The sequence below is a fragment of the Psammomys obesus genome, unplaced genomic scaffold, assembly GCF_907164565.1.
Source record: "Psammomys obesus unplaced genomic scaffold, mPsaObe1.curated_primary_1811, whole genome shotgun sequence".
NCBI lineage: Eukaryota > Metazoa > Chordata > Mammalia > Rodentia > Muridae > Psammomys > Psammomys obesus.
The window spans coordinates 10,652,854-10,680,026 of NW_026587759.1; the positions used below are offsets into that span (position 1 = coordinate 10,652,854).

At 35.1% G+C, this 27,173-nt stretch overlaps 1 protein-coding gene across 1 annotated transcript in view; it reads right to left on the reverse strand.

Annotated features, from left to right (window-relative positions):
- Rasa1 (RAS p21 protein activator 1) overlaps window positions 1–27,173 on the reverse strand; it is a 100,811-nt gene that overhangs the window by 51,841 nt on the left and 21,797 nt on the right. Inside the window, exons 2-7 of the mRNA XM_055604063.1 lie at window positions 20,570–20,722; window positions 19,018–19,153; window positions 18,097–18,167; window positions 8,955–9,072; window positions 5,556–5,587; window positions 489–541 (exon numbers count right to left, since the gene is read on the reverse strand). Coding sequence (XP_055460038.1) covers window positions 489–541; window positions 5,556–5,587; window positions 8,955–9,072; window positions 18,097–18,167; window positions 19,018–19,153; window positions 20,570–20,722 — 563 coding nt within the window. The remainder of the gene's footprint in view (window positions 1–488; window positions 542–5,555; window positions 5,588–8,954; window positions 9,073–18,096; window positions 18,168–19,017; window positions 19,154–20,569; window positions 20,723–27,173) is intronic.

The following is a 27,173-nucleotide window of genomic DNA, read 5'->3' on the forward strand; positions in this document are numbered from 1 at the left end:
GGGAGAAGGAATATTTCAAATAAAAGGCCAAAAAAAAAAAAAAAGGACAACATAGTATCTTCTATTGATACATGGTATGTTATATGGTATAGACTAGAAATCATATGATCAATAAAAAGAATGACAAATATTTGCATCTGTAAATATGGAATGGTTTCCTAATGTATTTCTCAGCATTAAAAAGTATGTTATGTATTCTAAAAATGTTCTATGTAGGATAGAGCTCATACACATGAAAATGTACATCACAAGATCATATGGTCTGACAAACTGGGAAGAAAAGAGGGACAGAAGCTAGAAAAATATACTACATAAGAGCTTATCATACATGTACATTTCAACTAAACAAAACCACAAAATACCAACTCTCCAGCACTGGGAAGAAATTATAATATGCATGTATTAATCAAATGCTACAGAAAAGTATACTACATGAGAAACAGTTGTTTCAACTTTATAAATAAAAACATTAAAGAATAAAAAGGTACCTGTCATTAATAAATTATAAGCTTCTTGTTTGGAAATCTTCCCATGGAACCATCTTAAAAAGAGAACAAATTAGACATTTAAATCAAAAGACCACATCTTGCTGCTTTCATGTACTCCAAGGTAACCAAAATTTTGTAATTTAAGCTGACATCAAAGAAATGTAATGGAAATGATCAATTTTTCATTCATTACATTTCTATTGTATTTTGAAAACGTACAGTGCTTTATTTCAACAAAGTACAGGAAAACCGGGAACTGTCCAGTATAAACTACAATTTCCACGTTAATTACAATATTTTTAAAAGCAATGGTTTTAGTTCTAGTAGTATTTCTTACATGCTTATAGAAGAACTCCATTTTTCCTTGAAAAGTTTGAGAGGGACAGGGAAATGATAAAAGGCAGATCCCTTCAAATTAATTTTTCTAATGTTTTCTTCAAAATTAATTTTCTTTTAAAAATGAAATCTCTCCCCCCAAAAATTAAAATGTAAACATTAAGAGCAAGTATATACCAACAGAAAGAACTAAGACTTTTTAATTCTGAGCTAGTAGCCTATCAAACTGGACTGGTATAGTATTTCATAATCTCTACTCTGAATTTAAGCATTTAGAAATTATTATAAATAATATTTGAAAGTATGGCAGAATAAAATTTCAAGTCCCTAATATTTACCTTTTTATAAGGTGATATATATATTTAAAAAAAAAAAAAAAAAGACTACTTAAGGATCAGGAGTGGTGGCGCATGCCTGTAATCCCAGAATTTGGGAGGCAGAGGTAGGCAATCTCTCTGTCCATTGAGTCAGGCTTGCTCTACAAAGTGAGATCAGGCCAGTCAGAACCATACAGTGAGATCTTGTCTCAAAAAATAAAATAAACCAAATTATTTAAAAGCCAAAGGTCTAAAGATTTTTCCCTTATTTACATTAAATCAGATTTTCTGTTGCAGGTTGCCTCCAATCACTTCTCTTACAGTCTCTTGTGTCTTCTTTGGTCTACAATGATTTGTAGTAATGGGTTAAGTGCCAGTTGTAAAGTACATACACTACCAGACAAAGTGTGAGTGCTCCAAGGTGCAATGCTGCAGGCTTAGAGGTCATTCATTCTGTTTCAAATTAACCTTTCTATTATTAGGGAAAGTCAAAAAGACAACTTGATTTTCAAGTAAATAAAGTAAGCTTTAAAAATACTACTCCAACCACTAACTTACTAATTCAGGTTCCCTGATGTCCTTAGAACAGACATGAATAACAAAGAACATATGAAAAATTTGGTACAGAATTCTTTAAGACATATGAGGGTACATACTGCATTCAAGTAAAGGATAAATTATCATTTACTACACATGCTAGCATGGATTTCTACATTCTAAGAGAATTAGGTAGATGGAATCCAAGACCAACCCTATAGTTTTCTAGCTAGTAAAAATAAAAACCAAAGAGAATAGTTTAAAAAAAAAATTAAGTATTTTAAATGAATGCCTGTAATCTCAGCACTCAGGGAAGCAGAGGCAGGTGGATCTCTGTGAGTTCAAACCCAGCCTGGTCTAGAAAGCAAGTCCAACACAGCCAAGACTACACAGAGAAACCCTGTCTTGAAAAACAACAACAACAAAACAAAAACAAGTTAAATTTTAAAGATGAATAATATTTTGAGTATTAAGAAAATAGGAGGGCATTGCAGCCAGTCCTGATGAGACCTGATAAACTAGTGTCAGATGGAAGGGAAGGTGGACCTCCCCTATCAGTGGACTCGGAGAGGGGCATGGGAGGAAATGATGGAGGCAGGGTGGGGTTGGGAGGAAAAGAGCAAGAGGGCTACAACTGGAATACAAAGCGAATGAAATGTAATTAATATAAAAAAATAAAAATTTAATTAAAAGAAAGAAAATAGCCTTGAGACAGAGGCAATATTATTTCTTAGAGTTATTCTTGTATAAAACTTATATAATTCAAATACATGGTTTGGATTCTAGATAAAAGGTAAGTCCTTGCTCTTATGAAGTTCTAACTCTGGTTAGGAGGAAAAAGTGAACAACTAAATACCATGTAAAACTACATGGTAAATACAGTCAATATAGTGATATGTATTTTCTAGGGCATTTGAAAAAGGTACCAAGTCTTCAACATATATAAGGACTTACATGAAGGTTCACTGAACTCAAATTTACTAAGTTAGATAAATAAATACATAAAGAATTGAAAGGTAATTCTGACCTGGGAAACAGCTTAATAAAAGCAATTTTTAAAAGAGTCATTCATAAAAAAGGAAAAGTGGAAAGATAATAATAAAATGTACAAGAAACATGTTCATCACAGATCATCTTTTGAAGCTCTGCTGAAGTAAAGTTGGTAGAGAATAAGTTCAGGATTTTAGTTGAGAAAGTGGTACTATCTGGGATGTACTTTAGGCAAACCATTCTAAGTCTTGGAACAGGGAACATGAGGAGACTAATGATTTGGACAGCTGCTGTATAGTCAGAATGACTATAGAAATTTTGTTTAAGAATGAAAAGGCACACATTCAATAAATTATTAGAAGAAGAGAAAGTATCAGAACTTAGTACTGCCCACATAGATATGGAGCTCAAAGAAATTAAGTTAGTCAAACCAGGTATTTAATCTCAAGGAGATTCACTGTAACTAGGGATACTTTAGAGAATTTGCCATACTTCACTACCATAGTCTCCACTTTAAATACTAAAGAGAGTGGGCACATACATAAAATAAATCAACACAAACTTAACTTATGCTAAATACCACATAAATACAAAGTTCAGAAAAATAAAAGACTAACATGTATTAATATAAAACACATATGAATATGACTTCCCAGCGATGTCTTATATTTGACATTGAAAATGAATGAAGTTTTAAATATTTCCTGGCATCTTAAATCTGTACTTTTAAAACAGAGATACAAAGAAATATACACCTTTGGAAATCTGAAGGATTTCATAATACTGAATTCAGATTCATTTAGAGAATGTGTGAGGGTGTGTGTGTGTACACACCATGATATGCACATAGAGGTCAGAGACTAACTTGTTGGGTCCTGGGGATTAAATTTAGATCATCAAATCTGGTAGTAAATGCCTTTACCTGCTAAGCCCCATGAATTCACATTCTTATACACACTAACTAAACAGAGTAGTCACCATAAGACATGCAAAAGTTAGTGTTCTACTTCTCAAAATCTGTAATATTAAGCAATGAATACTGATTGACATTTGCTACCACTCCAGCTGCTGTTTTCTGACAAGAGGGGAAGAAATTATTCTTTGCACTACGACCTATGTCAAGAGGCTATATAATGAAGAACAGCATTACTGTGTTTGCAGAAAATGGGACTATATATCACATATGTATATATGTATATTCACACACACATACACAAAGACACACAAAAAAATGCTTTTCTTATGAATCTGATTTTTTCAAGCATGAACCAGACTTTGAAACTGCTGATACAGACTTCAAACACTATCCAAGAAGAGTTGCTGTAACAGAGTCATTTGTATCAACGTGGAGTAATATAAAAATGTACTCACAAGATAAAAGAGAATATCCTCTAACTAGACAGAACTCCTAGTGGAGGATGGGAAATACTAACTCACTCACAAAAACTTCAACCCAAATTTCACCCTGCCTACAATATGTGCAGAAATAAAGATAGAGCAGAGATTAAGGAAATGTCCAACCAATGCCTGGCCCAACCTGAGACCTAATCCCATGGGAGAGAGACAACCTCTGACACTATTAATGACATTCTGCAATGCTCACAGACAGGAGCCAAGCACAGTTGTCCTCTGAGAAGCTCCACCTAGCAGCATATAGAATCAGATGCTGAGACTCACAGCCAAATACTGAGCAAAGAAGTCTTGTGGAAGAGTTGTGTGTGTGTGTGTGTGTGTGTGTGTGTGTGTGTGTAAGGATAGAAGGATCTGAGGTAACAGGCGCTCCACATAAAGACCACCAAAGCCAACTAACCAGGGCCCAGAGGACCTCGAGGAGAATGAATCATCAACCAAGGATCATGCATAAACTGGAACTAAGATAAAGGCAATGAGCAACTCAGGCTTCACATCGATTACCTAGTGAGGGGAGTAGGGGCTATCTCTGTTGCCTGCTTTTTGATCACTACCCCCTGGAGTGGTGGGAAGGCTGCCTCACCAGGCCACAGGGGAAGAGGATGCACTCAGTCCTGATGCAACTTGATGAGCTGGGGGTGGGAGGGGCTCCCCTTTTCTGAGGAATAGGAGAGGGGGTGAGGAGAAGAGAAAGGGAGAGTGAAGCCAACAGGAGAGGAGGAAGGGTGCTATAATGAGGATGTGAAGTGAATAAACAAAAACATTTTTAAGGAGATATATATATATCCTATTGAGAAAAGACATGAAACTGAAATAAGAGAACTACAAGTGGAATATTCAGATTAATATATTTATTTTCTAATAATTAGATAATAAGAAAATAAAACATTTGAGGCCAGCTTTAAATTACATCTCCAATGCTGAGAAGTTGATTAGGAAAAAATAATGTACTGAAAAGTTAACAGATGAATACTCTATGGAAATAACATGAATAGAATAGGATTAAAGGCGATGATTTTAAAAGGAATTTTATACACATGAAAGCAGTTTAAAAAGCTTATTTAAAAAGACCTTGCTGGTTATACTAAAATTGTGAGAATTTTTCACATATATACATGATAAAAGCTAACTTTAAAAGTTCATTAATGATGTGGCCACAAAAAAAGTAAGGAATATTTATAATCAGTTAGAAAATGAAGATAAACTGGAGAGCCTGTGCTATTCACTATAAGGCAAAGATAATATTCATCAGAACGTCTTTAGTTTGGTGATACATTTATATATGGTATAGGCCACTACTTGCTTAGAATTCTTACAAAGAAGAATTCAGTACTAGAACTTTAGGAAATAATTATATATCCGTTCTCTGAACCAAATCTTAAAAATGTCAGTCTAAAAGTCATTAAGTATTTTGGCTATTTTTCTAATTTACAAATTTACATTACTTTTTCCCTTTTAATAATTAATAAAAACTCACATTTTGCCTTCATGTGGATCTTCTTCTCGGCCCTAAAGGGAAGACAATAAGAGAACATTTTGTAAAATTAAATCTTAATCTAATTTCATTAAAATTGCTAAAAATCAGATCTTCATATATATTTCCACAATGCTTTTCATAGTTATGTGTATGTGAGAAAAGATGTTTCTATTCAAGAATTGCACTCTATAATCCTCTTTTCTCTTTTGCCTGTTGCTGTTAGTTTAATAGTTAATAAGAAGAGAAGAAAGAGTCTGCCTGAAACTAAAGCAACATGCAACTACAGTATAATTATTGGTGTGTCCTACTCTAACTTCCCTGAATTCATTAGTTTCAATTGTAGATATGCACTGAAAAATAAACCAACCAAAGGTTTTAAAGCCCAAACCTTTATTATCCTCTCTTCTGTCTTCAAATTACTTTTACTACTAACTCCTTTAATCATAGGCCTCAAGTGTTCAACTATGCATTTCCTGCTTATTCCTAGACGTCTCTATCATGGTCACACATAACTACCTATTTGCTAATCTACTTCACATCCCGACTGTAGTTTGCCTTCTGTTCTGTTGTGATTGTTGCTATCAGAATGTCCTTTCAACTCATTGTTACCTACCTGTTTAAAAGCACAAAACCACCAATGCAACCTCCACACACTAAAACATTTTGACACTAAAATGTGAGAACTCTCCTTTCTGTGGAATACAAAATGCAACCTCTCTCTCTCACCATTTTTTGAACTTAATTTTACTCTAGTCTGTACTGCGGGGGGCCTCCTTTGGTTGTTTAGTTGTTTTGTCTCTCTGTGTCTATCTGTCTGCCTCTTTGGTTTTTGAGACAGTGCCTCCCTGTGTAATCCTCTCTATCCTGAAATTCATTCTGTAGACCAGGCTGGTGTCAAACTCAGAGATCTACTTGCCTCCGCCTCCCTCCCAAGTGAACCACCATGCCTGGCTGTACTCCAGGTTTTAAAGCTATTCTAACATTAATATTATTCACTCCACAACAGTGACTATTTTAAATTCTAAGCCATATTTTTATTAACATCATCACCACCCCAAACACAGGTTAAGTTCATAGTTTTCACTTAGTATCTGTTGAATTATAGTTCTAGCAGTTTACTGAATTTTCAATGAACAGATGATGAAGGAAAAAAAGAAAAAGATATTAGCTATACAAGAACTTCTCTTAATTAGGACCTAAGTAGTTATTCAGATTAAAATCAAACATTCAATACTAAAGAAACTACAAAATAAATATAATAAATAATAATAAATATAATAGCTCATTTTCTGTGCTCATGTTAGGTAATGTCCCCTTCTCCTATAATTGACTATTATTATTCTTCTACAGATGCTGGTTCTTACCAAACCAGTAAGAACATTTAGTAAGAACATTTAGTAAGACATCTGTTCTTACTCAAGTTTATTAATTTTGATACAGCTATTCATTGTTTCAGGAAAAGTACAACCATATTTTCATCATCCCCTTTCATAATCAGAATAGGGAAGAGTAGTATAATAGGCAAAAGAAAGCCTAACTAACATAAAACAAAATCTAAAAATTTATATGAAAATTAACACGGACAATAAGATGCTTCAGTCTGAATGGTCCTGTCTGTGTGGATTAAGTACCTTTTCCAATGAAGAATTCTGAATGTTATTTAAAGAACTGTAAGTTATAGTCCTAGATCTTTTACTGTGTACGCGACTATAAATACAGGATGTATCACATATAACTTTCATAACTTCATTTTCCCTCAATATGTTTTATACTTATGATCTATTTGCCAAAGTAAGCAGAAAAAAGAATCCTAATTAGCAAAACAAAACACTCCACCATCTTCCACATGGACTGCAGCACAGTTCTGGAGAACCATAAGAGATCACAGGAAGCCATTCTATCCTACCACACAAATATAAAAGGGAAATATAAAATTATGTAAAAAATGTAAAATCAAAATTATAACATTTAATACATTTTGGTGGTAATGAGTATTGTCTGCAAAGCATGAACACTGCTAATATGAGTCTAAAAACTTTTGTGATGACTTATATTACAATAAGATGAATAATAATGTATGAAACACTGCAAAAAAGCAAGGGAATATTCGAATTGTAGGACTTTGGGATTATATATGTATAATTGAAGTTCTCTACGATTATTAAAAATTATATGCATATTTGAAAAATTATATCCAGTAGATATAAGTACTTAATATCAGATACCACTGCAGCCACTAGAGATACATTCTGTAGTGTCCAAGAAGCATTACTGGTCGGCTCTAAAGTTTGCTAGACTTTCCTGTCAACTGTAAGTATTTGTGATATATTCTACGCAGTCGATGAATGTTTTTTAAATTTGTGTAAATACTCTGCAAAGGTCAAAAGTTTTGTGGAACTGTGATTCCCTCCCTCCCCTTTTTTGGTTTTCTTGGATCCTCCCCTCTTGGGTTTTTTCATTATACACCTTTGTAGAACTCATTCTGCTGACTGAAAGAATATGGAATAATGTATCTCTTATCATTTTTGTAGAAGAAAAACTATTTAAAAGAAAATTTCTCGGGGGGGGGGGTGCTCCCTAACATGTATACACTGTAAGCATTTGTGATATGCAAGTTCAGAGCTTGTACAGACTTTTTTATATTTGTAAATAGATTTAAATACATGGAATTTTATACAGGTTTGCTCCTATGTTATTTATGAATTATGTGCAGGTATTATATTTTCTTCACTACTTTTTCTATCTTAATACAGTATGGAATTTTATTGTACTATTCTTAATACTGTACCACATTCCTGCTCAGAAACTGCTCACTTCCTTAAATTGTCTTTTTTTTTCTCCTAAGCATGAAATATATCCACTTACAACTGCCTACTGGCTGTTCTATTAACATCCCAAAATGTGGAAGGCCTCCCAACTACCGTTTCTGCTGTGTCCTTAGAATGCGCAGTAAAAAATATAGACCTGACAGTTTATGTTATATTTATTTACTTGCCTTATTTATTTATATTTATTTATTTGCTTTATTTACTTTGGTGACTGTTTATAGTTTTTAAATAAAAGATTGAATATTTTAAAAAATCTGAGTCAAATATACCTGCTGAAGAATAAGAGCACAAAAAAATTATCAAAATAACTACAAGTGATGGTTTAGTTCAGAAGTATAAAAGTAATTTCTGCAAAGGCAGCTAAATATTACAACATACTAATTAATGTTTATTTCTTTATAAATAAATATAATTTATTAACACTAAAAATATCTTAGAATTTCTTGTGCTTATGAATTAAAGCTTTTCACAAGAGAAATTTGTTTCTATTTGATGACCCAGAAATTAGACAACTTCTAAACTTTTATAAAGGATTTAGGATCTGAAATTTAGAAGAACAAATGAAACTTACCACCTCTTCTACTAGATCTTCAACAATAAGGCCTTGTTCATCTGTTCTTAGATTTGTAACCCACATCCATCCATCTTCAAGTTCATTGTGAACAATGAACATATCTCCTTTTAAGAAACTAAAATAGCAAATGACATTAATATTTTTAAAAATAGACATTTAAGGGGATCCAAGAAGGCAGCACCAAGAGGATTGTCCCAGCTATCGGACAATCAGGACAGCAGTGACTGCACAGCCACCAACAGACTGAACTCTGGGCCCCAAAACACCAGTGACTTTGTTTCCCAGGTGAGAGGAAACTCCATGGTGTGGGAAACAATCAGGTACATTCTCAGGTCACCCAGCTAAATGACGGAAGAGTTCACGGATCCCGGCAGGTGTGCTATCACCAGCCCAGAGCTACACGGTTGCATACTCTGATCATCACCCCAGACGGAACTGTGGGTACAACACCAGAGACTGGGTTTTCCAGTCAAGAGAAACCCCCACGGTAAAGGAAGCAATTGGGACCGAACTTAGGTCACCTAGACAATCCTTGGAAAAGGTCCCAGGCTCCAGCAGGCATTCAGCCTCCAGCCCAGAGACCTGACTGCACACCCAAATCACAGTCTCAGACAGAACTGTGGGCCCCAAAGCAACAGAAACCGGGTTTCCCTGTTGGGAAGAAACCCCAAGGTAAAGGAAACATCAGCTCGACCTTAGGACACCCAGACAACCCCGCAACACACGAAGTTCTCAAGAAAAGTTCCCAGGAGGGGCTGGAGAATTGGTTCAGTGGTTAAGAGCACTGCCTCCTGCTCCAGAGGTCCTAGGTTCAATTCCCAGCCACATGGTGGCTCACAACCATCTATACTGGGATCTGATGCCTTCTTCTGGCATGTAGATGAACATGCAGATAGAGTACTCATCTACATAAAATAAATCTTAAAAAAAAGAAAAGTAAGTTCCCAGGTTCCTGCAGGTGCACAGTAGCCCTTGCAGAGATACTCGCCTGTGCATGCGTGTTCTACTCACCATCCTAGACTGTGAACTGTGGACCCCCAAACACCACAGACTGGGTCTCCCTGTTGGGAGGAAACTCCACGGTAGGGAAAACATCAGATCTGACCTCAGGACACCCAGCTAATACCCAGAAATGTCCCTGGGTTCCCCCAGGCTCCAGGCTCTAGCCTCCTGCCGCACGCATAAGGGCTTCTCCTGATTACAATGGGGCACAGAGCTCCAAACTCAGACCTAGAGAAGACTGGGATCAGCCCCCAGACACTGCTCCAAGACACAACCTGTGTCCCCAGCTAAACTGACAAAACCATGGGGCTCCCTGGTTATTAAAGAGGGCTGCGCTCAGCAAACACAGTATAAGAGCAGCAGCAGCAGTAGCTTACTAAATTCAGAGCAAGAAACCCAGTGGCAGGGCAGCTGCTTTCAGGACTTCTTCTGGTGAGAGGAGAGCCCCCTTGACTACCAACAACCACACAGGTCCATACACCTGAGGTGAGCTGTGCCAATTCCAGAAAAGTACCAGCCATTCAGTGACCATACCCAAAAAACTGAGGAGGCCTCCTTCAGGAACAGCCATCTTACTGCCAAGAGGATTCTCCCCAATCCCAGGATTCCAGCAGTCACCAGAAACTAACAGCCAGCACTTGAGACAGCCAGACACAACCAACAAAAGCCAAAGCAATGTCATCTCCTGAACTCATTAATCCAGGAGCAAGTAGATCTGGACACCCCATCATAAATGAAATTCAAAAGAGTGACCTTACATCTATGGTTATGAAGAGGGTAATGGAGTAAACAAATGAAATGCATAAAGAAATAGAGGAAGAAAAAGTCAAACAGATTATGGCCAGCCCTACAGAAATACAGGAAGATGTAGCCAAACAGACTGTGGCCTTTACAGAGAAAATACTTAAATCACTGAAAGAAATAAAAGAAACAGAGGACTGTTCAAACAAACAGGTGAAGGAATTGAAGGAAAAACAGGAAAATACAGTCAGACAGGTTAAGGAAATCAACAAAAAGGTTCAAGATCTGAAGATAGAACTGGAAAAATTAAAGAAAACACAAACGAAGGAAATCATGGAGACTAAAAACTTAGCGAAGAAAACAGGAAATATAGAGGTTAGCAAAAGCAACAGACTACAAGAGATGGAAGAAAGAATTTCAGGTGTGGAAGATATAATGGAGGAAATCAATGCAAACATCAAAGAAAATGTTAAATATAAAAATTTCCTGACACAAACCATCCAAGAAATCCAAGACAACATGAAAAGACAAAATTTAACAATAATAGGAAAAAGAAGACTCTCGTCTCCAAAACCCAATATTTAAGAAAAAAAAACCATGAAATAAAATTTCCCCAATCTAAAGAGAGGACTATAAGCATACAAGAGGCATACAGTAAAATCAGACCAGAAAATAAAATCCTCCCGCCATATAATAATCAAATAATAAGTATACAGAACAAAGAAAAAAATACTAAAAGCTGAAGAGAAAAAGGCTAAGAAACATAAAATCACACTTGATTTCTCAACAGACACTATGTAAGCCAGAAGGGCGTGGACAGATATCATGTAGACCCTAAGAGAACACAGATGTCAGCCCAGGCTACTATATCCAGCAAAACTCTCAATCATCACAAATGGAATAAACAAAAGACATTCAATGACAAAAACAAATTAAAACAATATCTATCCACAAATCCAGCCTTACAGAAGATAATAGAAGGAAAAATACAACCAAGAAAGCTAACTACATTCAGGAAAACAAAAGAAATAAATTACCTCACTACATCAAAACTTGTGTATCCAAGCACAGAAATACACTACTACAATACACTACACAAATACAACTAAGAGCAAAATAAAAGGATCTAACAGCTAATGGTCATTAATCTCTCTCATCATCAATGGAATTAACTCTCCAATAAAAAGACAAAGACTAAAAGAATGGACGCGTAAACAAGATCCAACAATATATTGCATACAAGAAATATAACTAAGTCACAAGACAGACATTACCTGAGAGTAAAGACGCTTTCCCAAGCAAATGGACCCAAGAAGCAAGCAGGAGTAGCCATTGTAATATATAATAGAACGGACTTTCAAGAAAATTAATAAAAAAAATATGGGGAAGGTCACTTCATACTCAACAAAGGAAAATTTCTCCAAGAAGACATCAAATTGTGAACATCAATGCCCCAATAAAAGGGCACCCACATTTTTTAAATATAAAACTTAACACATACATCAATCCCCAAACATTAATAGTGGGAGACTTCAACACCTCAAGCTTAACAAAGGACAGCTCAACAAAACAGAAATTAAACAAGGAATCAATGACTCTAACAGAGGTCATGAATCAAATGGACCTAACAGACATCTACAGAACCTTCCACCAAAACACAAAAGAATGTATCTTCCTCTCAGCATGTCATGGAACCTTCTCAAAAATTGATCATACAGTCAGACATAAAGGCTCAACAGATAAAAGAAGATTGAAATAATCCCTTGCATCCTATCAGACCACCGTAGACTAAAGCTGGACTTCAACAACAACAGAAATAACAAAAAGCTATGCACATATGGAAACTGAACAACCTGATACTCACTGACAGCTGGGTTAGAGAAGAAATAAGGAAAGAAATTAAAGAATTCCTAGAATTCAATGAAAATGAAGGTACAGCATACCAAAACGTACGGGACACAATGAAAGAAAGCAGTGCCAAGAGGAAAGTTCATAGCGCTAAGGGCCTTCAAACGGAGATTCAGATCATCTCATACAGCAACTTAACAGCTCAACTGAAAACTCAAGAGGGGGAAAAAAAAAAAAAAAGGCAGGCACACCCAAGAGGAGTATTGAAAATAATCATACTCCAGGCTGAAATGAATAAACCAGAATAAACCAGAAACAAAAAAAAAAAAAACAATACAAAGAATAATGTAACCACGGGCTGGTTCTCTGAGAAATATAAACAAAATAGACAAACCCTTAGGCAAACTAACTGAAATGCAGAGAGACGCTTTCCAAATCAACAACATCAGAAATGAAAAGGGAGACATAAGAAACAGACATTGAGGGATTACAAATATTCATTAAGTCTTACTTCAAAAGCCTATATGGCAAAAAATTGAAAATCTAAATGAAATAAATGGATAATTTTCTTGATCGATCTCCCGTACCAAAGATGAATCAAGATCAACTAAATAAATTAGAGAGTCCTATAACCCTGAAGGAAATAGAAGCTGTCATCAAAAGTTTCCCATACAAAAAAAAAAAAGCCCAGAGCCAGATGGTTTCAGTGCAGAATTCTACCAGACCTTCAAAGACCTTCAAAAAAAAAAAAAAAATTAGTTAACATCAATATTCTTCAAACTATTCCACAAAACAGAAAGAGAAGGAACATTACCAAAGTCATTCTATGAAGCCACAGTCACCTTGATACCTGAACCTCACAAAGACCAAACAAAGAAAGAAAATTTCAGGCCAATCTCCCTTACGAACACTAATGCAAAAATACTCAACAAAATACTTGCAAATCGAATCCAAGAACACATCAAGGATATCATGCACTATGACCAAGCAGGCATAATCCCAGGTATGCAGGGGTGGTTCAATATACAAAAATCCATCAATGTAATCCATATATAAACAACCAACAACAACAACAAAAAAAAAATATATGATAATCTCCTTTTTTTTTATCAAAACACATTTGATAAAATCAAATACTCGTTTATGTTTAAAGACCTTGACAGATCAGGGATACAAGGCACTTACCTAACATAGTAAAGGTAATATACAGCAAGCTTATACGCAACATCAAACAAAACGGAGAGAAACTTAAATCAATCCCTCTGAAATCAGGGACAAGGAAAGGCAGCCCACTCTCTTACTATCTCTTCAAAATAGTTCTTAAAGTCTTTCCTAGATCAATAAGACAATTAAGGAGATCAATGGAATAGAAATAAAAAAGGAAGAAGTCAAAGCATCACTATTTGCAGATGATAAGACAGTATACATGAGTGACCCCAAAAATTCTATCAAGAAACACCTACAGCTGAATAACACCTTCAGCTAAGTGGCTGGATACAAAATTAACTCAAAAAATCAGTAGCCCTCCTGTATAGGAAAGACAAAAGGGCTGAGAAAGAAATTAGGGAAATTACATCCTTCACAATAGCCACAAAGGACATAAAGTACCTTGGTGTAACTCTAAACAAGTTACACCAGAAGTCAAAAACCTGTATGAAAAAAACTTTAAGCCTCTGAAGAAAGAATAAAAGAAGATATCAAAAGATGGAAAGATCCCCCGCACTCATGGCTTGGTAAGACTTACATAGTAAAAATGGCCTTCCTACCAAAAGCAGTGTACAGATTCAGTGAAATTCCCATCAAATTACCTGTACAATTCTTTACACACCTTGAAAGAAAAATTCTCAACTTCATATGGAGTACCAAGAAACCCAGAACAGCCAAAACAATCCTCTACAATGAAAGATCTGGAGGTTATTTCCATCCCTGATCTCAAGCTGTACTATAGACGACATGGTACTAGCATAGAAACAGAATGGAGAATCAATGGAATCAAAGAGAAGACTCAGAAATAAAGCCACATATTTATGGACACCTGATTTTTGACAAAGATGCTAAACCCATACAATAGAAAAAAGACAGCATATTCAACAACTGGTGCTGCTCTAACTGGATGTCTACATGTAGAAAAATGAAAATATATCCATACTTATCACCCTGCACAAAACTAAAGTACCAAGTGGAACAAAGACCTCACCACAAAACCAGACACACTAAACCTGTTAGGAGAAAAAGTAGGGAAGAGCCTTGACCTCATTGGCAGAGGAGAAAACGTCCTGAACAGAACACCAACAGCACAGACTCTAAAAAATCAATAAATGGGACCTCATGAAACTGAAAACCTTCTGTAAAGTAAAGGACACTGTCATCAGAACAAAATGACAACCTACAAAATGGGAAAGCATCTTCACAAACCCTGTATCTCAGAGAGGGCTAATATCCAGAATATGTAAAGAACTCAGAAAGTTAAACAGCAACAAATCAAGTAACCCAAGTAAAAAAATAGGATATAGAGCTAAACAGAGAATTCTCAAAAGAATAATATAGAAGGGCAGAAAAATACTTAAAGAAATGTTCACCATCCTTAGTCACCATGGAAATGCAAATCAAAACTAGCCTGAGATTTCACCTTACCTACCCATCAGAGTAGCTAAGATAAAAGACTCAGTGACAATACTTGCTGGAGAGGATGAGAAAGGGGAACCCTCCTCTATTGCTGGTGAGAATGTAAACCTGTACACCCATTTTGGACATTAATCTGGTGCTTTCTCAGACAATTGGAAAAAGTGCTACCTCAATATCCAGCTATACCACTCCAAGGCATATATCCAAAATATGCTCAAGTATACAACAAGGATATTTGCTCAACCATGTTCATAGCAGCTTTATTCGTATAAGCCAAAATCTGGAAACAACCCAGAAGTTCCTCAACTGAAAAATGGATACAGGAATTGTGGCACATTTACACAATGGAATACAACTCAGCAATTAAAAACAAGGAAATCATCAAATTTGTAAGCAAATGGTGGGAACTAGAAAAGATCATCTTGAGTGGGGTATCCCAGAAGCAGAAAGACACACATGATACATATTCACTTATAAGTACATATTAGACATATAATATAGGATATCATACAAAAATCTGTACATCTAAAGAGGCTAAGCAAGGAGGAGGACCCTGGATAAGATGTTCACTCCTCATTCAGAAAGGCAAACGGGATAAACATCTAAAGAGAGAGAAAACAGGGTACAGAACAGGAGTCTCCACAGAGGGCCTCTGAAAGATTCTACCCAGCAGGGTATTAAAGCAGATGCTGAGAATAAGAGCCAAACTTTGGGCAGAGTGCAGGCAATCTTATGAAAGAAGGTAAGACAGAAAGACCTGGAGAGAACAGGAGCTCCACAAGGAGAACAACAGAACCAAATAATCTAGGCACAGGGGTCTTTCTGAGACTGATACTCCAACCAATGAGCATGGCCTGGAGATAAACCCCTGCACAAATATAGAGCATAGCAACTCAGTATCCAAGTGCATTCCCTAACAGGGGCTGTCGCTGACATAAACTTAGTGGCTGTTGCTGACATGAACTCAGTGGCTGACTCTATGATCACCTTCCCCTGAGGGTGGAGGGGCAGCCTTACCAGGCCACAGAGGAAGACAATGCAACCAGTTCTGCTAAGAGCTGATAGGCTAGGTCAGATGGAAGGAGAGGAGGACCTCCCTTATCAGTGGACTGGGGGAGAGGCATGAGAGGAGAAAAGGGAGGGAGGGTGAAATTGGGAGGGGAAGAGGGAGGGGGCTACAGCTGAGATACAAAATGAATAAACCATAAATAAGAAAAATAAATAAATTTTTTAAAAAAACACTATTTGAAGAGCCACAAATTAATACCATCTCAATTCTAAAGTCCCCCTTAATGATTTCCAATAATTTCCTAGATAAATGACAGCAGATTTTAACCAAATAAATAAAACTTTCTAGAACCACTTTCCTAGATGCTGGGAAAGGAGCCACAGATAATTACACTTATGTGTAAGTGTTTTATCTTCTCATTTATTACAAAAAATACTAGAAACATGTGCTGTCAAAGTTCAGAACACAGTAAAGTATTTATTTTACTTCCTCATCCCAACATCAAATGATACTATTTTTGTTTAGCCAGATTACTGTACACTTAAGTGCTGCTGTGCTGAACTTTAAATCACCAGCAATTTTTAATGGCCAAGTTTTTTACACTATCATAGTGAAGTCACAATGAAAAATAATTATGAAAATAATTTCAATCTCATTGACTTTGGTGGTTAATTTTATATATCAAGTTAACTGAATGACAAGGTACCTTTATGAACCATTACTTTTGACAGAGCAGCATTTGAATTAGTGTACTACGCTAGAGTAATGTGGTTTCCAGCATAGAATACATATTGATTGAATAAAATTAAAAAAAAAAAAAAAAAGATGAATGCTGCCTTCTTTTATCCTCCTATATTTCACTGGTTCCTCTTAAGCCATTTTTTTTTTTTTATCTTCTGTCCTTAGGCCTCCGGAATTAATAAAATTAACACAATGGGTCTCTTGAATCTGCCCACAATTCTTGAAGTAGATCTTCTCTGCAGAAGCCCATATAACATATGGACTCTCTAACTGAGTCTCAAATCAACAATTAAATGAAATATACTTTCAGAACTGCTGCCTTAGATGATCAGATCTGAAATTTACAAAGTTTCTAAAAACTTGTATTTCAATACTACTTAACTCTTTTAAGTGATTTTGTTCCTTTTGTTGCTTTTATTCCTTTTCCCACATTAATTCACAAAGTGTGTCAATAAGAATCAAATGAGAAGTTTTTAGCTTGACCATAAATATGTAAAAATAGAACCTTTATTTTGAGATTCAAACTAAGTCTTTGTTTTCTAATATTAATTTGTAAAAAATTTTAGCCCACAAAAAGTTTTTATATTTTAATTTGCTTTTATTTCAAAGAGAAACTATGTAGTCAATAAATATTCAAAAGGAGCCAGACATTCTCTGGTTGAGAAACAAAGGTTCTATTGAATGATTGAATACTTTTAAAGGATAATTTTACTAATCAAGTTTTCTGTTTATAATCAAATTACATACAAAACCTATTATGCTTTATGGTTATACAATATTCTTGAAATTTCCAATTATTCACCCATTATAAAAACTTAAAACAATTATTTCAGGATCATTTATAGCTAAGGCCTCAATGTTATGGGTAATAAAAGCCAGAAAACAAACAAAAACACACACAAATAAACTGCAAATTATGAGAGAACTCTCTACTTTCTCAGAGATGGCTTTTTAAAAGGCTGTTACTTCTGTTATTTTCACTGTGGCCACCCTGATTTAAATCTTGGGAATAGATAAGCCATCCCATGGGAACACCAGCAGAAGCAGTATCAAAGGCAACTATATAAAGTTATCATAGTTCCTCAAAAAACAAATATTTTCTAAATTAAGAGCAATTAAATCTTCATTGTCTAGCTCTTTCAAATGTTTATATATAAAAATAATATAAAATACCTTATTTCATCAGTGTCAGGTACTTTTGTGTAGGGCAGAATGGCTCGTACACGCCTTCTATCTTCTACTGGCTGAAAACCATTGAAATAATAATAATTAGAAGCTGGGGAGATGATTCACATCTAAGTATCTAAAGCTCCTGTCCCACAAGCCTGAGAACCCAAGGTGGATCCACAGAACCTACATAAAATCTGTTAATAGGTGCGACAGCTGCCTGCAATGCTAGCATTTAGGAGGCAGGAACAGGGACTTCCCGAGGCAAACTATCAAGATAAACTAGCCAAGTGCAAAAGCTCTAGTTTCATCCAGAGACTTTGCTTCAATTAATCGGGTACAGAATAATCAAGAGTGACAATTCTAGCCCCACAGTCATGCGTATGTAGATACACCCCCGACACACATGCCCCTACACATATGCAGGCCTGTATACATCACAGACACATACATATACAAGAAGACTGTATCCAAGTCAAAAGATATTTCCCCCAAAATTAAAGCCAATGCAACTTTGTATTATAAACTCCACAGGCTCATGGAAATTAAATCTTCATGGAGCCACTATAAAGAACCTAGAAATGTTTACTAGAAATTATTGTATAAGTATAACAGATTTTCTTCAGGTAATCTAAACATTCCTCAAATAAGATACACAGAACAAAGAAATTAATCTTCCTTTATGATGTACACATTTTAACTTCTCTAGTAATTATGGTAAGTTATAAACACACAAAATTATCTTAAAAATCTAATTACTTAAAGACAAAAATTAGTTTTCTAAGGAAACTATCAGTTTTTTTCTAGTATTATAGCCAGAATTAAAACAAATACTTATTAAATTATACTAGATTTAAGAAATTAGTAAGATCAAAATCCATCTGATTTTGTAAAATAAAAGCTGTATTTCATTCACATTTTACTTGCCTCTGGTGGTGCAACTGGGTAGAGTAATTTTTCTCCTTTAAGTAAACAAGAAACATGACTGTAATAACCTATTAGGTCTGAGAGTGAAGAAAAACGCCTTCCACCAATGTAGTAATCACCACACATAGCAATAATCCTATTGTAAAGGCAAAAACAGAAAATCAAAAACAAACCAAAATTTGAAAAGGATCTTAAAAGCCAGTTATTTATTATTTATTTATTATAATTTATTCGTTTTGTATACCCACTGTAGCCACCTCCCTTGTCTCCTCCTATTCTACCCACCCTCCCTCCTTTCCAACTATGGCCCCTTCCCTACCCCTCTGATATGGGAGGACCTTCTCCCCTTCTTCTATCTGACCCTAGCCTATCAGGTCTCATCAGGGCTGGCTGCTGCATCTTCCTCTGTGGCCTTGCAACGCTGCACCCCCCAGGGGGAGGTGATCAAAGAGCCAGCCACTGAGTTCATGTCAGAGACAGCCCCTGTCCCCTTTACTAGGAAACCCACTTGGAAACTGAACAGCTTATGGGCTTCCTCTGAGCAGAGGATCTAGGTCCTCTCAATGTATGGTCCTTGTGTTAAAGCCAGTCTTTTTTATTCTCTTTACTGAATGGGGAGAATATCAAACTCTTTTCCGTTAACATACATTCCTCTATTAAAAAAAAAAAAAAGTTACAACACTGGTAACTGAGTGTTATTTTAAGGTATTTATGGATTTGATATGACATATTTCCAAGCCTCAAATTATATAACTGAGCCAAATATTTGAAAATTTACCCTCAAGACATCTCCCTTCACTTCCTATTTTGAACACTTAACAATTTTATAGACTTCTCTGGCTATAAGTAGCTCACAAATCTCTTGAAATTTATGTAAACTATAATAAAAAGTTACATAAAAATTATAATCAAATATTGTTATGAAATTATGAGACTTTATTATATATTAAGAAACTGTTATTTATATATGTAATAAAAATGACAGTACCCTTAAAACTTATTCTAAAATTTAAAAGTCAAAGGTAAAAGAACATTTTGTCAGTTTATACTGGATATAATTTGTTTTATTATCTCCTATAAAGTAAAATAGAATATGGTAATATACAAATACATTTGTATATAGATACCTTACTTGAAAATGCTCTTATCTGTTTATCACACAGAAGAGAACATGTATAGAATTTCAAGATAGTGAAGCTAAAAAGATCTAAGGACAAGCTCAACCTTTACATGGTGTTTTCTGTATTTTCTTTTACTCTAGAGTCTCAGGCTACATTTTAGCTTTCACCTTTTCAAAACTGTTATCTGTAATACTACATTCCTTAATTATAAACATATTTGAATACTGGCATTGTAAAGCCCAATATTATTACCATCTTTCAACAATAAGTTTAAACATTACAAGAATATTTACTCTAAATCATTGATTAATTTAATTCAAGTTTATTATACCAAAATCATTCACTTTTGTAAAAGTAAATAATTTATAAATGTGTCAAATTAAATACTAAAGTGTCATATTAAATATCTTAAACTAGGAACAAAGACTCACCTAAAATGATTGACAACATTTGTCTGGCTAAGAAATGAAAGTACAAAGGACCCTGGCCTCCGATCACTTTCTCTTATAAGGTAGCTTCCAGATTTCCCTGCCTGCCTGAGGCGTTCTTCTGCTATAGTTCTATCAAGTTTTCCATGATACCACCTAGGAGAAAAATAAAAATAATTAAAACCAAAATACCACCATAAAAATTTCTGTGTACACTGAAAGTCACAATACTCCAAATTTTAAATATATACATTCAATTTTACTCTATTTTTTTTACCTCCTCTCAAATTCCCTAAAAATACTGATTTACAAAGTTTTAAAATTTGTTCTATAAACCCAAACCTTGTATCTTATTCCTGAGTATCTTTTTCCTTCCACCCCTTGCTCCAGATTTACCCATACTGTCTCAAAATAGAAACATTTATTATTACATCAAAAAATATATTATTACATCCTGGCCTGGAACTTAAGAGTAAGATGAGTAATTAGAAATAATTTACAACTCCATATATTAAAGAATCTACCTGACATAACAAAGTACTTGGAACCTGTAGAAAGTAACATTTAACTTTATTTTAGTCTTACAACTTGACAGGAAAACAGAGTCACCATTAAAAAGATGGATATTGTAATTTCCTGTTTCAACAAGAAGCTGATCATTGATTGTCCTGGATTTTATGACAACCTATTTCACGACCATATATAACTGTAACTGTTCTTACAGAGAAAACACAAATGTTTTTGTGTAGAAATTCAATTGCCAGGGAATCTTTTGTTACCTAAATCATAGGGTTGTGGAGATGATCATAATACTTCATAAGTTTCCTGTAAGTTTTTAAATGCTAGCCAAATTGTCTTACACACACCCGACTCTTCTAAAATTGCTAAATTTGCTAAAACGATAAATCCCCTAAAACATAGTACAAAAAATTCAAAGACTACTGTGAAGGACTCTGATCTTCCTCTTAGCCAAAATAAAATGTTTGTTAGTATCACAAATACTACTGGAACAGTCTCTCACATACATCATCCTGCTTATGCTTATTAAAACACATCAGTCTACTTTGAGTTCCTGTCAAGTGGACTTCTATAAAGGCATCTACAACTTCAACTGGCTAATTATGTTCTACTTTTAAACCATACTTATTACATACGGATATTAACCTACCTTTATCTCATTAGTAAAAATATCTCATGCCTCCATATTTGGGAGGCAGGGTAGGAGGATCAACAGTTTAAGATTCTCTTTGGCAACATTGTAAGTTCAAGGTCAGCACAGATAATATGAGTTACTCCATCTCAACAAAGGCAACTAAAGAAAAGCAGGGTTTTGCTTAGGATTTCCAAAATAAACGTGAAAAGAAGAGGTGGAACTCATATGCCTTAAGCCATATACATGTCATACTTGTTCAGTGTTATGCCAGAATAATTAATAAGCCAAATCATTCCTAAGTCTTCCATCAATTTTAGAGACAAAATTTTAGAGATAGCTGCTGGATCTTTCTATCTGAACCAGCAATCAAACCAGTCAAATTAAAAATAATGAAAAAAAAAATCATTCCATGCCTCACCCCCATCCCTCTCTAGGACATGACTAAATTGTTTGGGTTGGTCTGGAACTTACTCTGTAGTTCAGACAGGCTATGAACTTGTGATCTTCCTGAATTAGTACCCAGAAGTAACAGGGTCTAAGGCCTAGCCTAATCTTTTTAGATCTTTTCTCTCTCTGGTCCTCATCATTAATTGTCATTAACTCCACTATCCTCATCTCACCCTGTTAGTACAGACATATTTTTATTTGATTTTATTTTATTTGAGGTGGTGATGTAGCTCAGTGGTAGAACAGTTTCCTAGATGCCTAAGGCAATGGGTTCAACTTAGCGCCACAAGAAAAACTCTGAAAATGAATCCATTAAATATAAAAAAAATAAATCAAGAAAACAGAAAAGAAAAATAGAATAAAGATGAAATGGAAACCAAAAAAGAAAAAAAAATCAACATTTACAAATGAGTAATCATGATTTTTTTTTCTCTCTTGTGGAGCTTCTGTCTCCTCCAGGTCTTTCTATCTCCCTCTTCTTCCATAAGATTCCCTGCTCTCTGCCCAAAGTTTGTCTATGAGTCTCAGCCTCTGCTTTGACACCCTGCCAGGTAGAGTGTTCCAGAATCCCTCTGTGATAGGCTCCTGTCTGTTCTGTTTTCTCCCTCTTCTGATGTCTATCCCCTTTGCCGTTCTGAATTAGGACTGATCCTCTTACCCAGGGTCTTCCTCCTTGACTAGCTTCTTTAGATGTACAGATTTTAGTATGATTATCCTAGATTATATGGCTAATATCCACTTATAAGTCAGTATATGCCATGTGTGTCTTTCTGATTCTGGGACACCTCACTCAGGATGATCTTTCCGAGTTTCCACCATTTGCATGCAAATTTCATGATTTCCTTGTTTTTAATTGCTCAGTAGTATTCCAATGTCTAAATGTACCACAATTTCTGTATCCATTCCTCCGTTGAGGGACATCTGGGTTGTTTTCAGCTTCTGTCTATTACAATTAAAGCTGCTATGAACATGGTTGAGCAAATGTAAAAAAGAAAGAAAGAAAGAAAGAAAGAGAGAGAGAGAGAGAGAGAGAGAGAGAAAGAAAGAAAGAAAGAAAGAAAGAAAGAAAGAAAGAAAGAAAGAAAGAAAGAAAGAAAGAAAGTCAGTCAGTCTGGGCCCAGGGATCTTTTCTGAGATTGAAACTTCAACCAGGGACCATTCATAGAGATAACCTAGTACCCCTGCACAGATGTAGCCCATGGCAGTGTCCAAGTGTGTTCCCTATTAATGGGAACTGTGACTATCTCTGACATGAACTAAGTGGCCTGCTCTTTGATCACCTCGCCCTTGGGGGGGTGGTAGCCTTACCAACCAGGCTACAGAGGAAGACAATGCAGCCACTCCTCATGAGACCTGATGGAGTAGGATCAGATGGAAGGGGAGGAGGACCTCCCCTATCAGTGGACTGGGGAAGAGGCTCGGGAGTAGAAGAGGGAGGGAAGGTGGCCTACAGTTGGGACACAAGTGAATAAACTTTGATTAATAAAAATAAATTCATTTTTAAAAATGAATAATCAAATTTACAAAATTAGGAACTAAATGAGATTTAACAAAAAAGCATCATATTTTTAAAAGCTAGATTAACTTGAAAATATGCTTATTAAATAACAAAATGAAATAAGAAAGTACAGAAAAGAACATAAATGATGAATGGGACATTATTTACATATATGTAATGTTTTGGTTGGATGTCCCCCAGAGTCTTGGGCATTTGGATACTTGTTTCTCAGTTGGTAGCACTATTCAGGTAGGTTTAGGAGGTGTGGCCTTGTTGGAAGAGATATGTTACTGGCTTTAAGAGTTTAATAATCCACCCAAGCCCAGATAGCACTCATTACTAGAAGCTTAATTGTTCAAGATGTGAGACCTCAACTTCCTGCTTGTGCTCCACTATTATAGAACCATAAACCCAAATAAACTCTTCTGTAAGTTGCCTTGGTCATGGTGTTTTATCATAAAAATAAAAAAGAAACTAAAACATGAAAAGTCCCTTTAAAAAAGTAGGAAAGAGAACAGGAGAAAAAAAATTGGAGAAAATCCAAAATATTCTCAAAACCAAGAAAGATAGTAATACAGAAATAATTAATTAATTCCATATATGCCAAATAAGAAAAAGTGATAGAGGCAGATAAACAAGAAGACTCTAGCCCACATCAAGATGTATCAGAACAGCGGGTATGACGGTGCATGCTGGTAATCCCAGCACTCAGGGAGGCAGAGGAAGGCTGATCTCTGTGAGTTTGAAGTCACCCTGATCTACAAAGAAAGTCCAGGAAAGTTAAGGCTGCAGAGAGAAATGTTGTCTTGAAAAACAAACAAACAAAACAAAACAAAAGATGTATCAAAACAAAATTGCTAAAATTCAAAACAAGATTAAATCATAAAAGCGGAATATAAAAGACATTATGTTAAAAGGAACAAAGGTAAAAATCTTTGCTAACTTTCCAATAAAAACAGTAGCAGCTCAATGGATAATTCAAATTTTTGTAGGAAATTTTTCATTACTCTCAACCCAAAATCTTATACACAGAAAATATCCTTCAGAAACAAAAATAAGTATTTCAGACAAAGGAAATAAATTTTTAACAGCAGATATCAAAAAATATATATCTAAAAGAAGTTTCCTGGAGGGTTGGGGGGCGTGATACTACAAAGAAAGGTGGAAAGGCAGTGTAAAATACAGAGTTTCTCAAAGGATAAATATATGGGTCAATCTAAATAAAACACTGACAGTATAGCAATAATAATGTCTAGTTAGTATTAAAGCATATGTACAATGAAAATGCAAGATAATATAAAAGGCTAAATAAAAGCAAGCTGAGTTTAGGTGTCCTAAGTTATTTTTCTTTTCTTCAATAAAACTGTAATAAATCAATGATACATACTGCAATCTCAAGGACAACCACTAAAAGAAAAAATCAGAATTATCATTATATCATTATCATACTGGCTAAGACAATAAAATCCATGTGTGTGTGTGTGAATCATCTTTAATGTAAGAAAAGAAATGCTAAAAATAATGGGAACTAAGTTACATCATACACACACAAGACAAGAAATATTATTAGAGATACAAACATTAAAATATAAAAAGTATAAATAGAACAATATATAATTTTTAAAAGATAAGCCCCATGAAAGACCACTCTACTACTACCACGGAATGGGATACTTGCTAACAAAAGCAAATAAAAAATTTAAAATCAGCATACAAACCATGACAATATTACAAAACATACAAGAAAACTATTCACTATATCCCATCAAGTGAATAGAAAGTTAGCTAAAATTAACAATATGCCTAATCAACCAAGTCCCATTAACAATGACCAAAAATGCTCAGAGTGTGTTACCTAACCTAAGTGTAATTAATCAGGAAAATATTATTTTCAGGCTGGTGAGATTGGCTCAGAGAGTAAAGGCTCTTGTAGACAAGTCTAACAAACTGATATCCATCTCCAGAACACAGTGGAGGGAGAGAATCAACTCTCACAAGTTACCCTCCTCTACCTTCCACACATGTGCTATTGCTTTTTTCTCTCTGTCACGCGTGCATGCACACACAAACACACACACTATATAGACAGACAGATGTCATTTTTTAGCAGAGGTATCAAACGTCTCTACTACTTTTAGATCATAGTTAGGAGATTTTAAAGATAAACGTGGTACTAGTCAAAAGCATAAGCCAAAATAAATTAAAAATTTTAAAGTAGAGAAATTACTATAATCCTGAAACTTTAAAGGTTCCTAGTTACTTATAAATTAAGCACTAACTACCAAATGCTTAAAAAATAGCATATTGCTATGTTCCTGAAACATGTAGACAGATCTGAGAATTCAAATCTCCAAAACCCAGTCACAGCGTTTTCAACTGTGGGAAAATGCTGTTATGTAACTCAAGGTGAGAGTTTTTGAACATATGCCAAATATTAAGTATATTACACATAATGAATCTCAGATGTTTGTGACAGTGTTTCCCATACTGCATGGCTCATCCTCACTGTAGCCTTGGTTTGGGCCACCTTACTGTCTTGGGATTCAAAACCAATGAATTTTGCCTTTGACACCACAGACTCAAGACCTTCTGTTACTAATTTCAGTGTTTGGGGACTGGCGAGACGGCTCAGCTGTTAAGTGCTATTCTTTCAAAGAACCTGGGTTCAATTTCAAGCACCCACATGATGACTCACAGTGCTTTCTAACTCCAGTTCCAGGAGATCCAAAACCTCTTCTGACCTCTATGAACACCAGGCAAGCATGTGGTACACACATACACACAGGCAAAATACACATAAAATTAAAGGAAAATAATTACAGCATTTTTACCATACCCATAAAATTTTCTGTTCTTACAGAAACATAACTAGGTTGAAATACAAAAGGGAACCAACTGTTGCCTTTTTCCTGACATCCTCCATCACGCTTAAACCAGCATGTCTTTGTGTTATATGAAATGCTCAAAGAATAAATAACACTTTTAAAGGGGGGAAATCACATTCTGTATAAAAAATTAGCACATCTTTGGACTGTCCTGTATATTAGAATATTTAATTTTTAAATTACTATTTGATACTGGAGGTACCCAGTAGTAGAACAGTTGCCTAGTATGTGTCTGGCCCCAGGTTCAATCTTTATACTGAATAAAAGAAAAAAAATTTAATTCCTGTTTGAGTTAGGTATGGCGGTCCACACCTTTAATCCCATCATTTATTAGCCACAGGCACATAGATCCTATAAGGTCAAGGACAAACTTGTCTTTAAAGTGGATCCCAGGACAGTCAGAGCTACACAATAAGACCTTGTCTTTGAAAGAAAAAAAAAAAAAATCTTGTTAGACTTGTTAAATTCTACTTTATTTTTTAAAATGCTGAATGAATTTTGGCTCAAATTAAGGAAGTTTCAAATTATTTCTAAAATGGCCCAAACATACTACCATTCTGTACTAAATACTTATGTGAATTAGGTTCTCAGCACTGATGATTATAAGATCAAAATAATCACTCT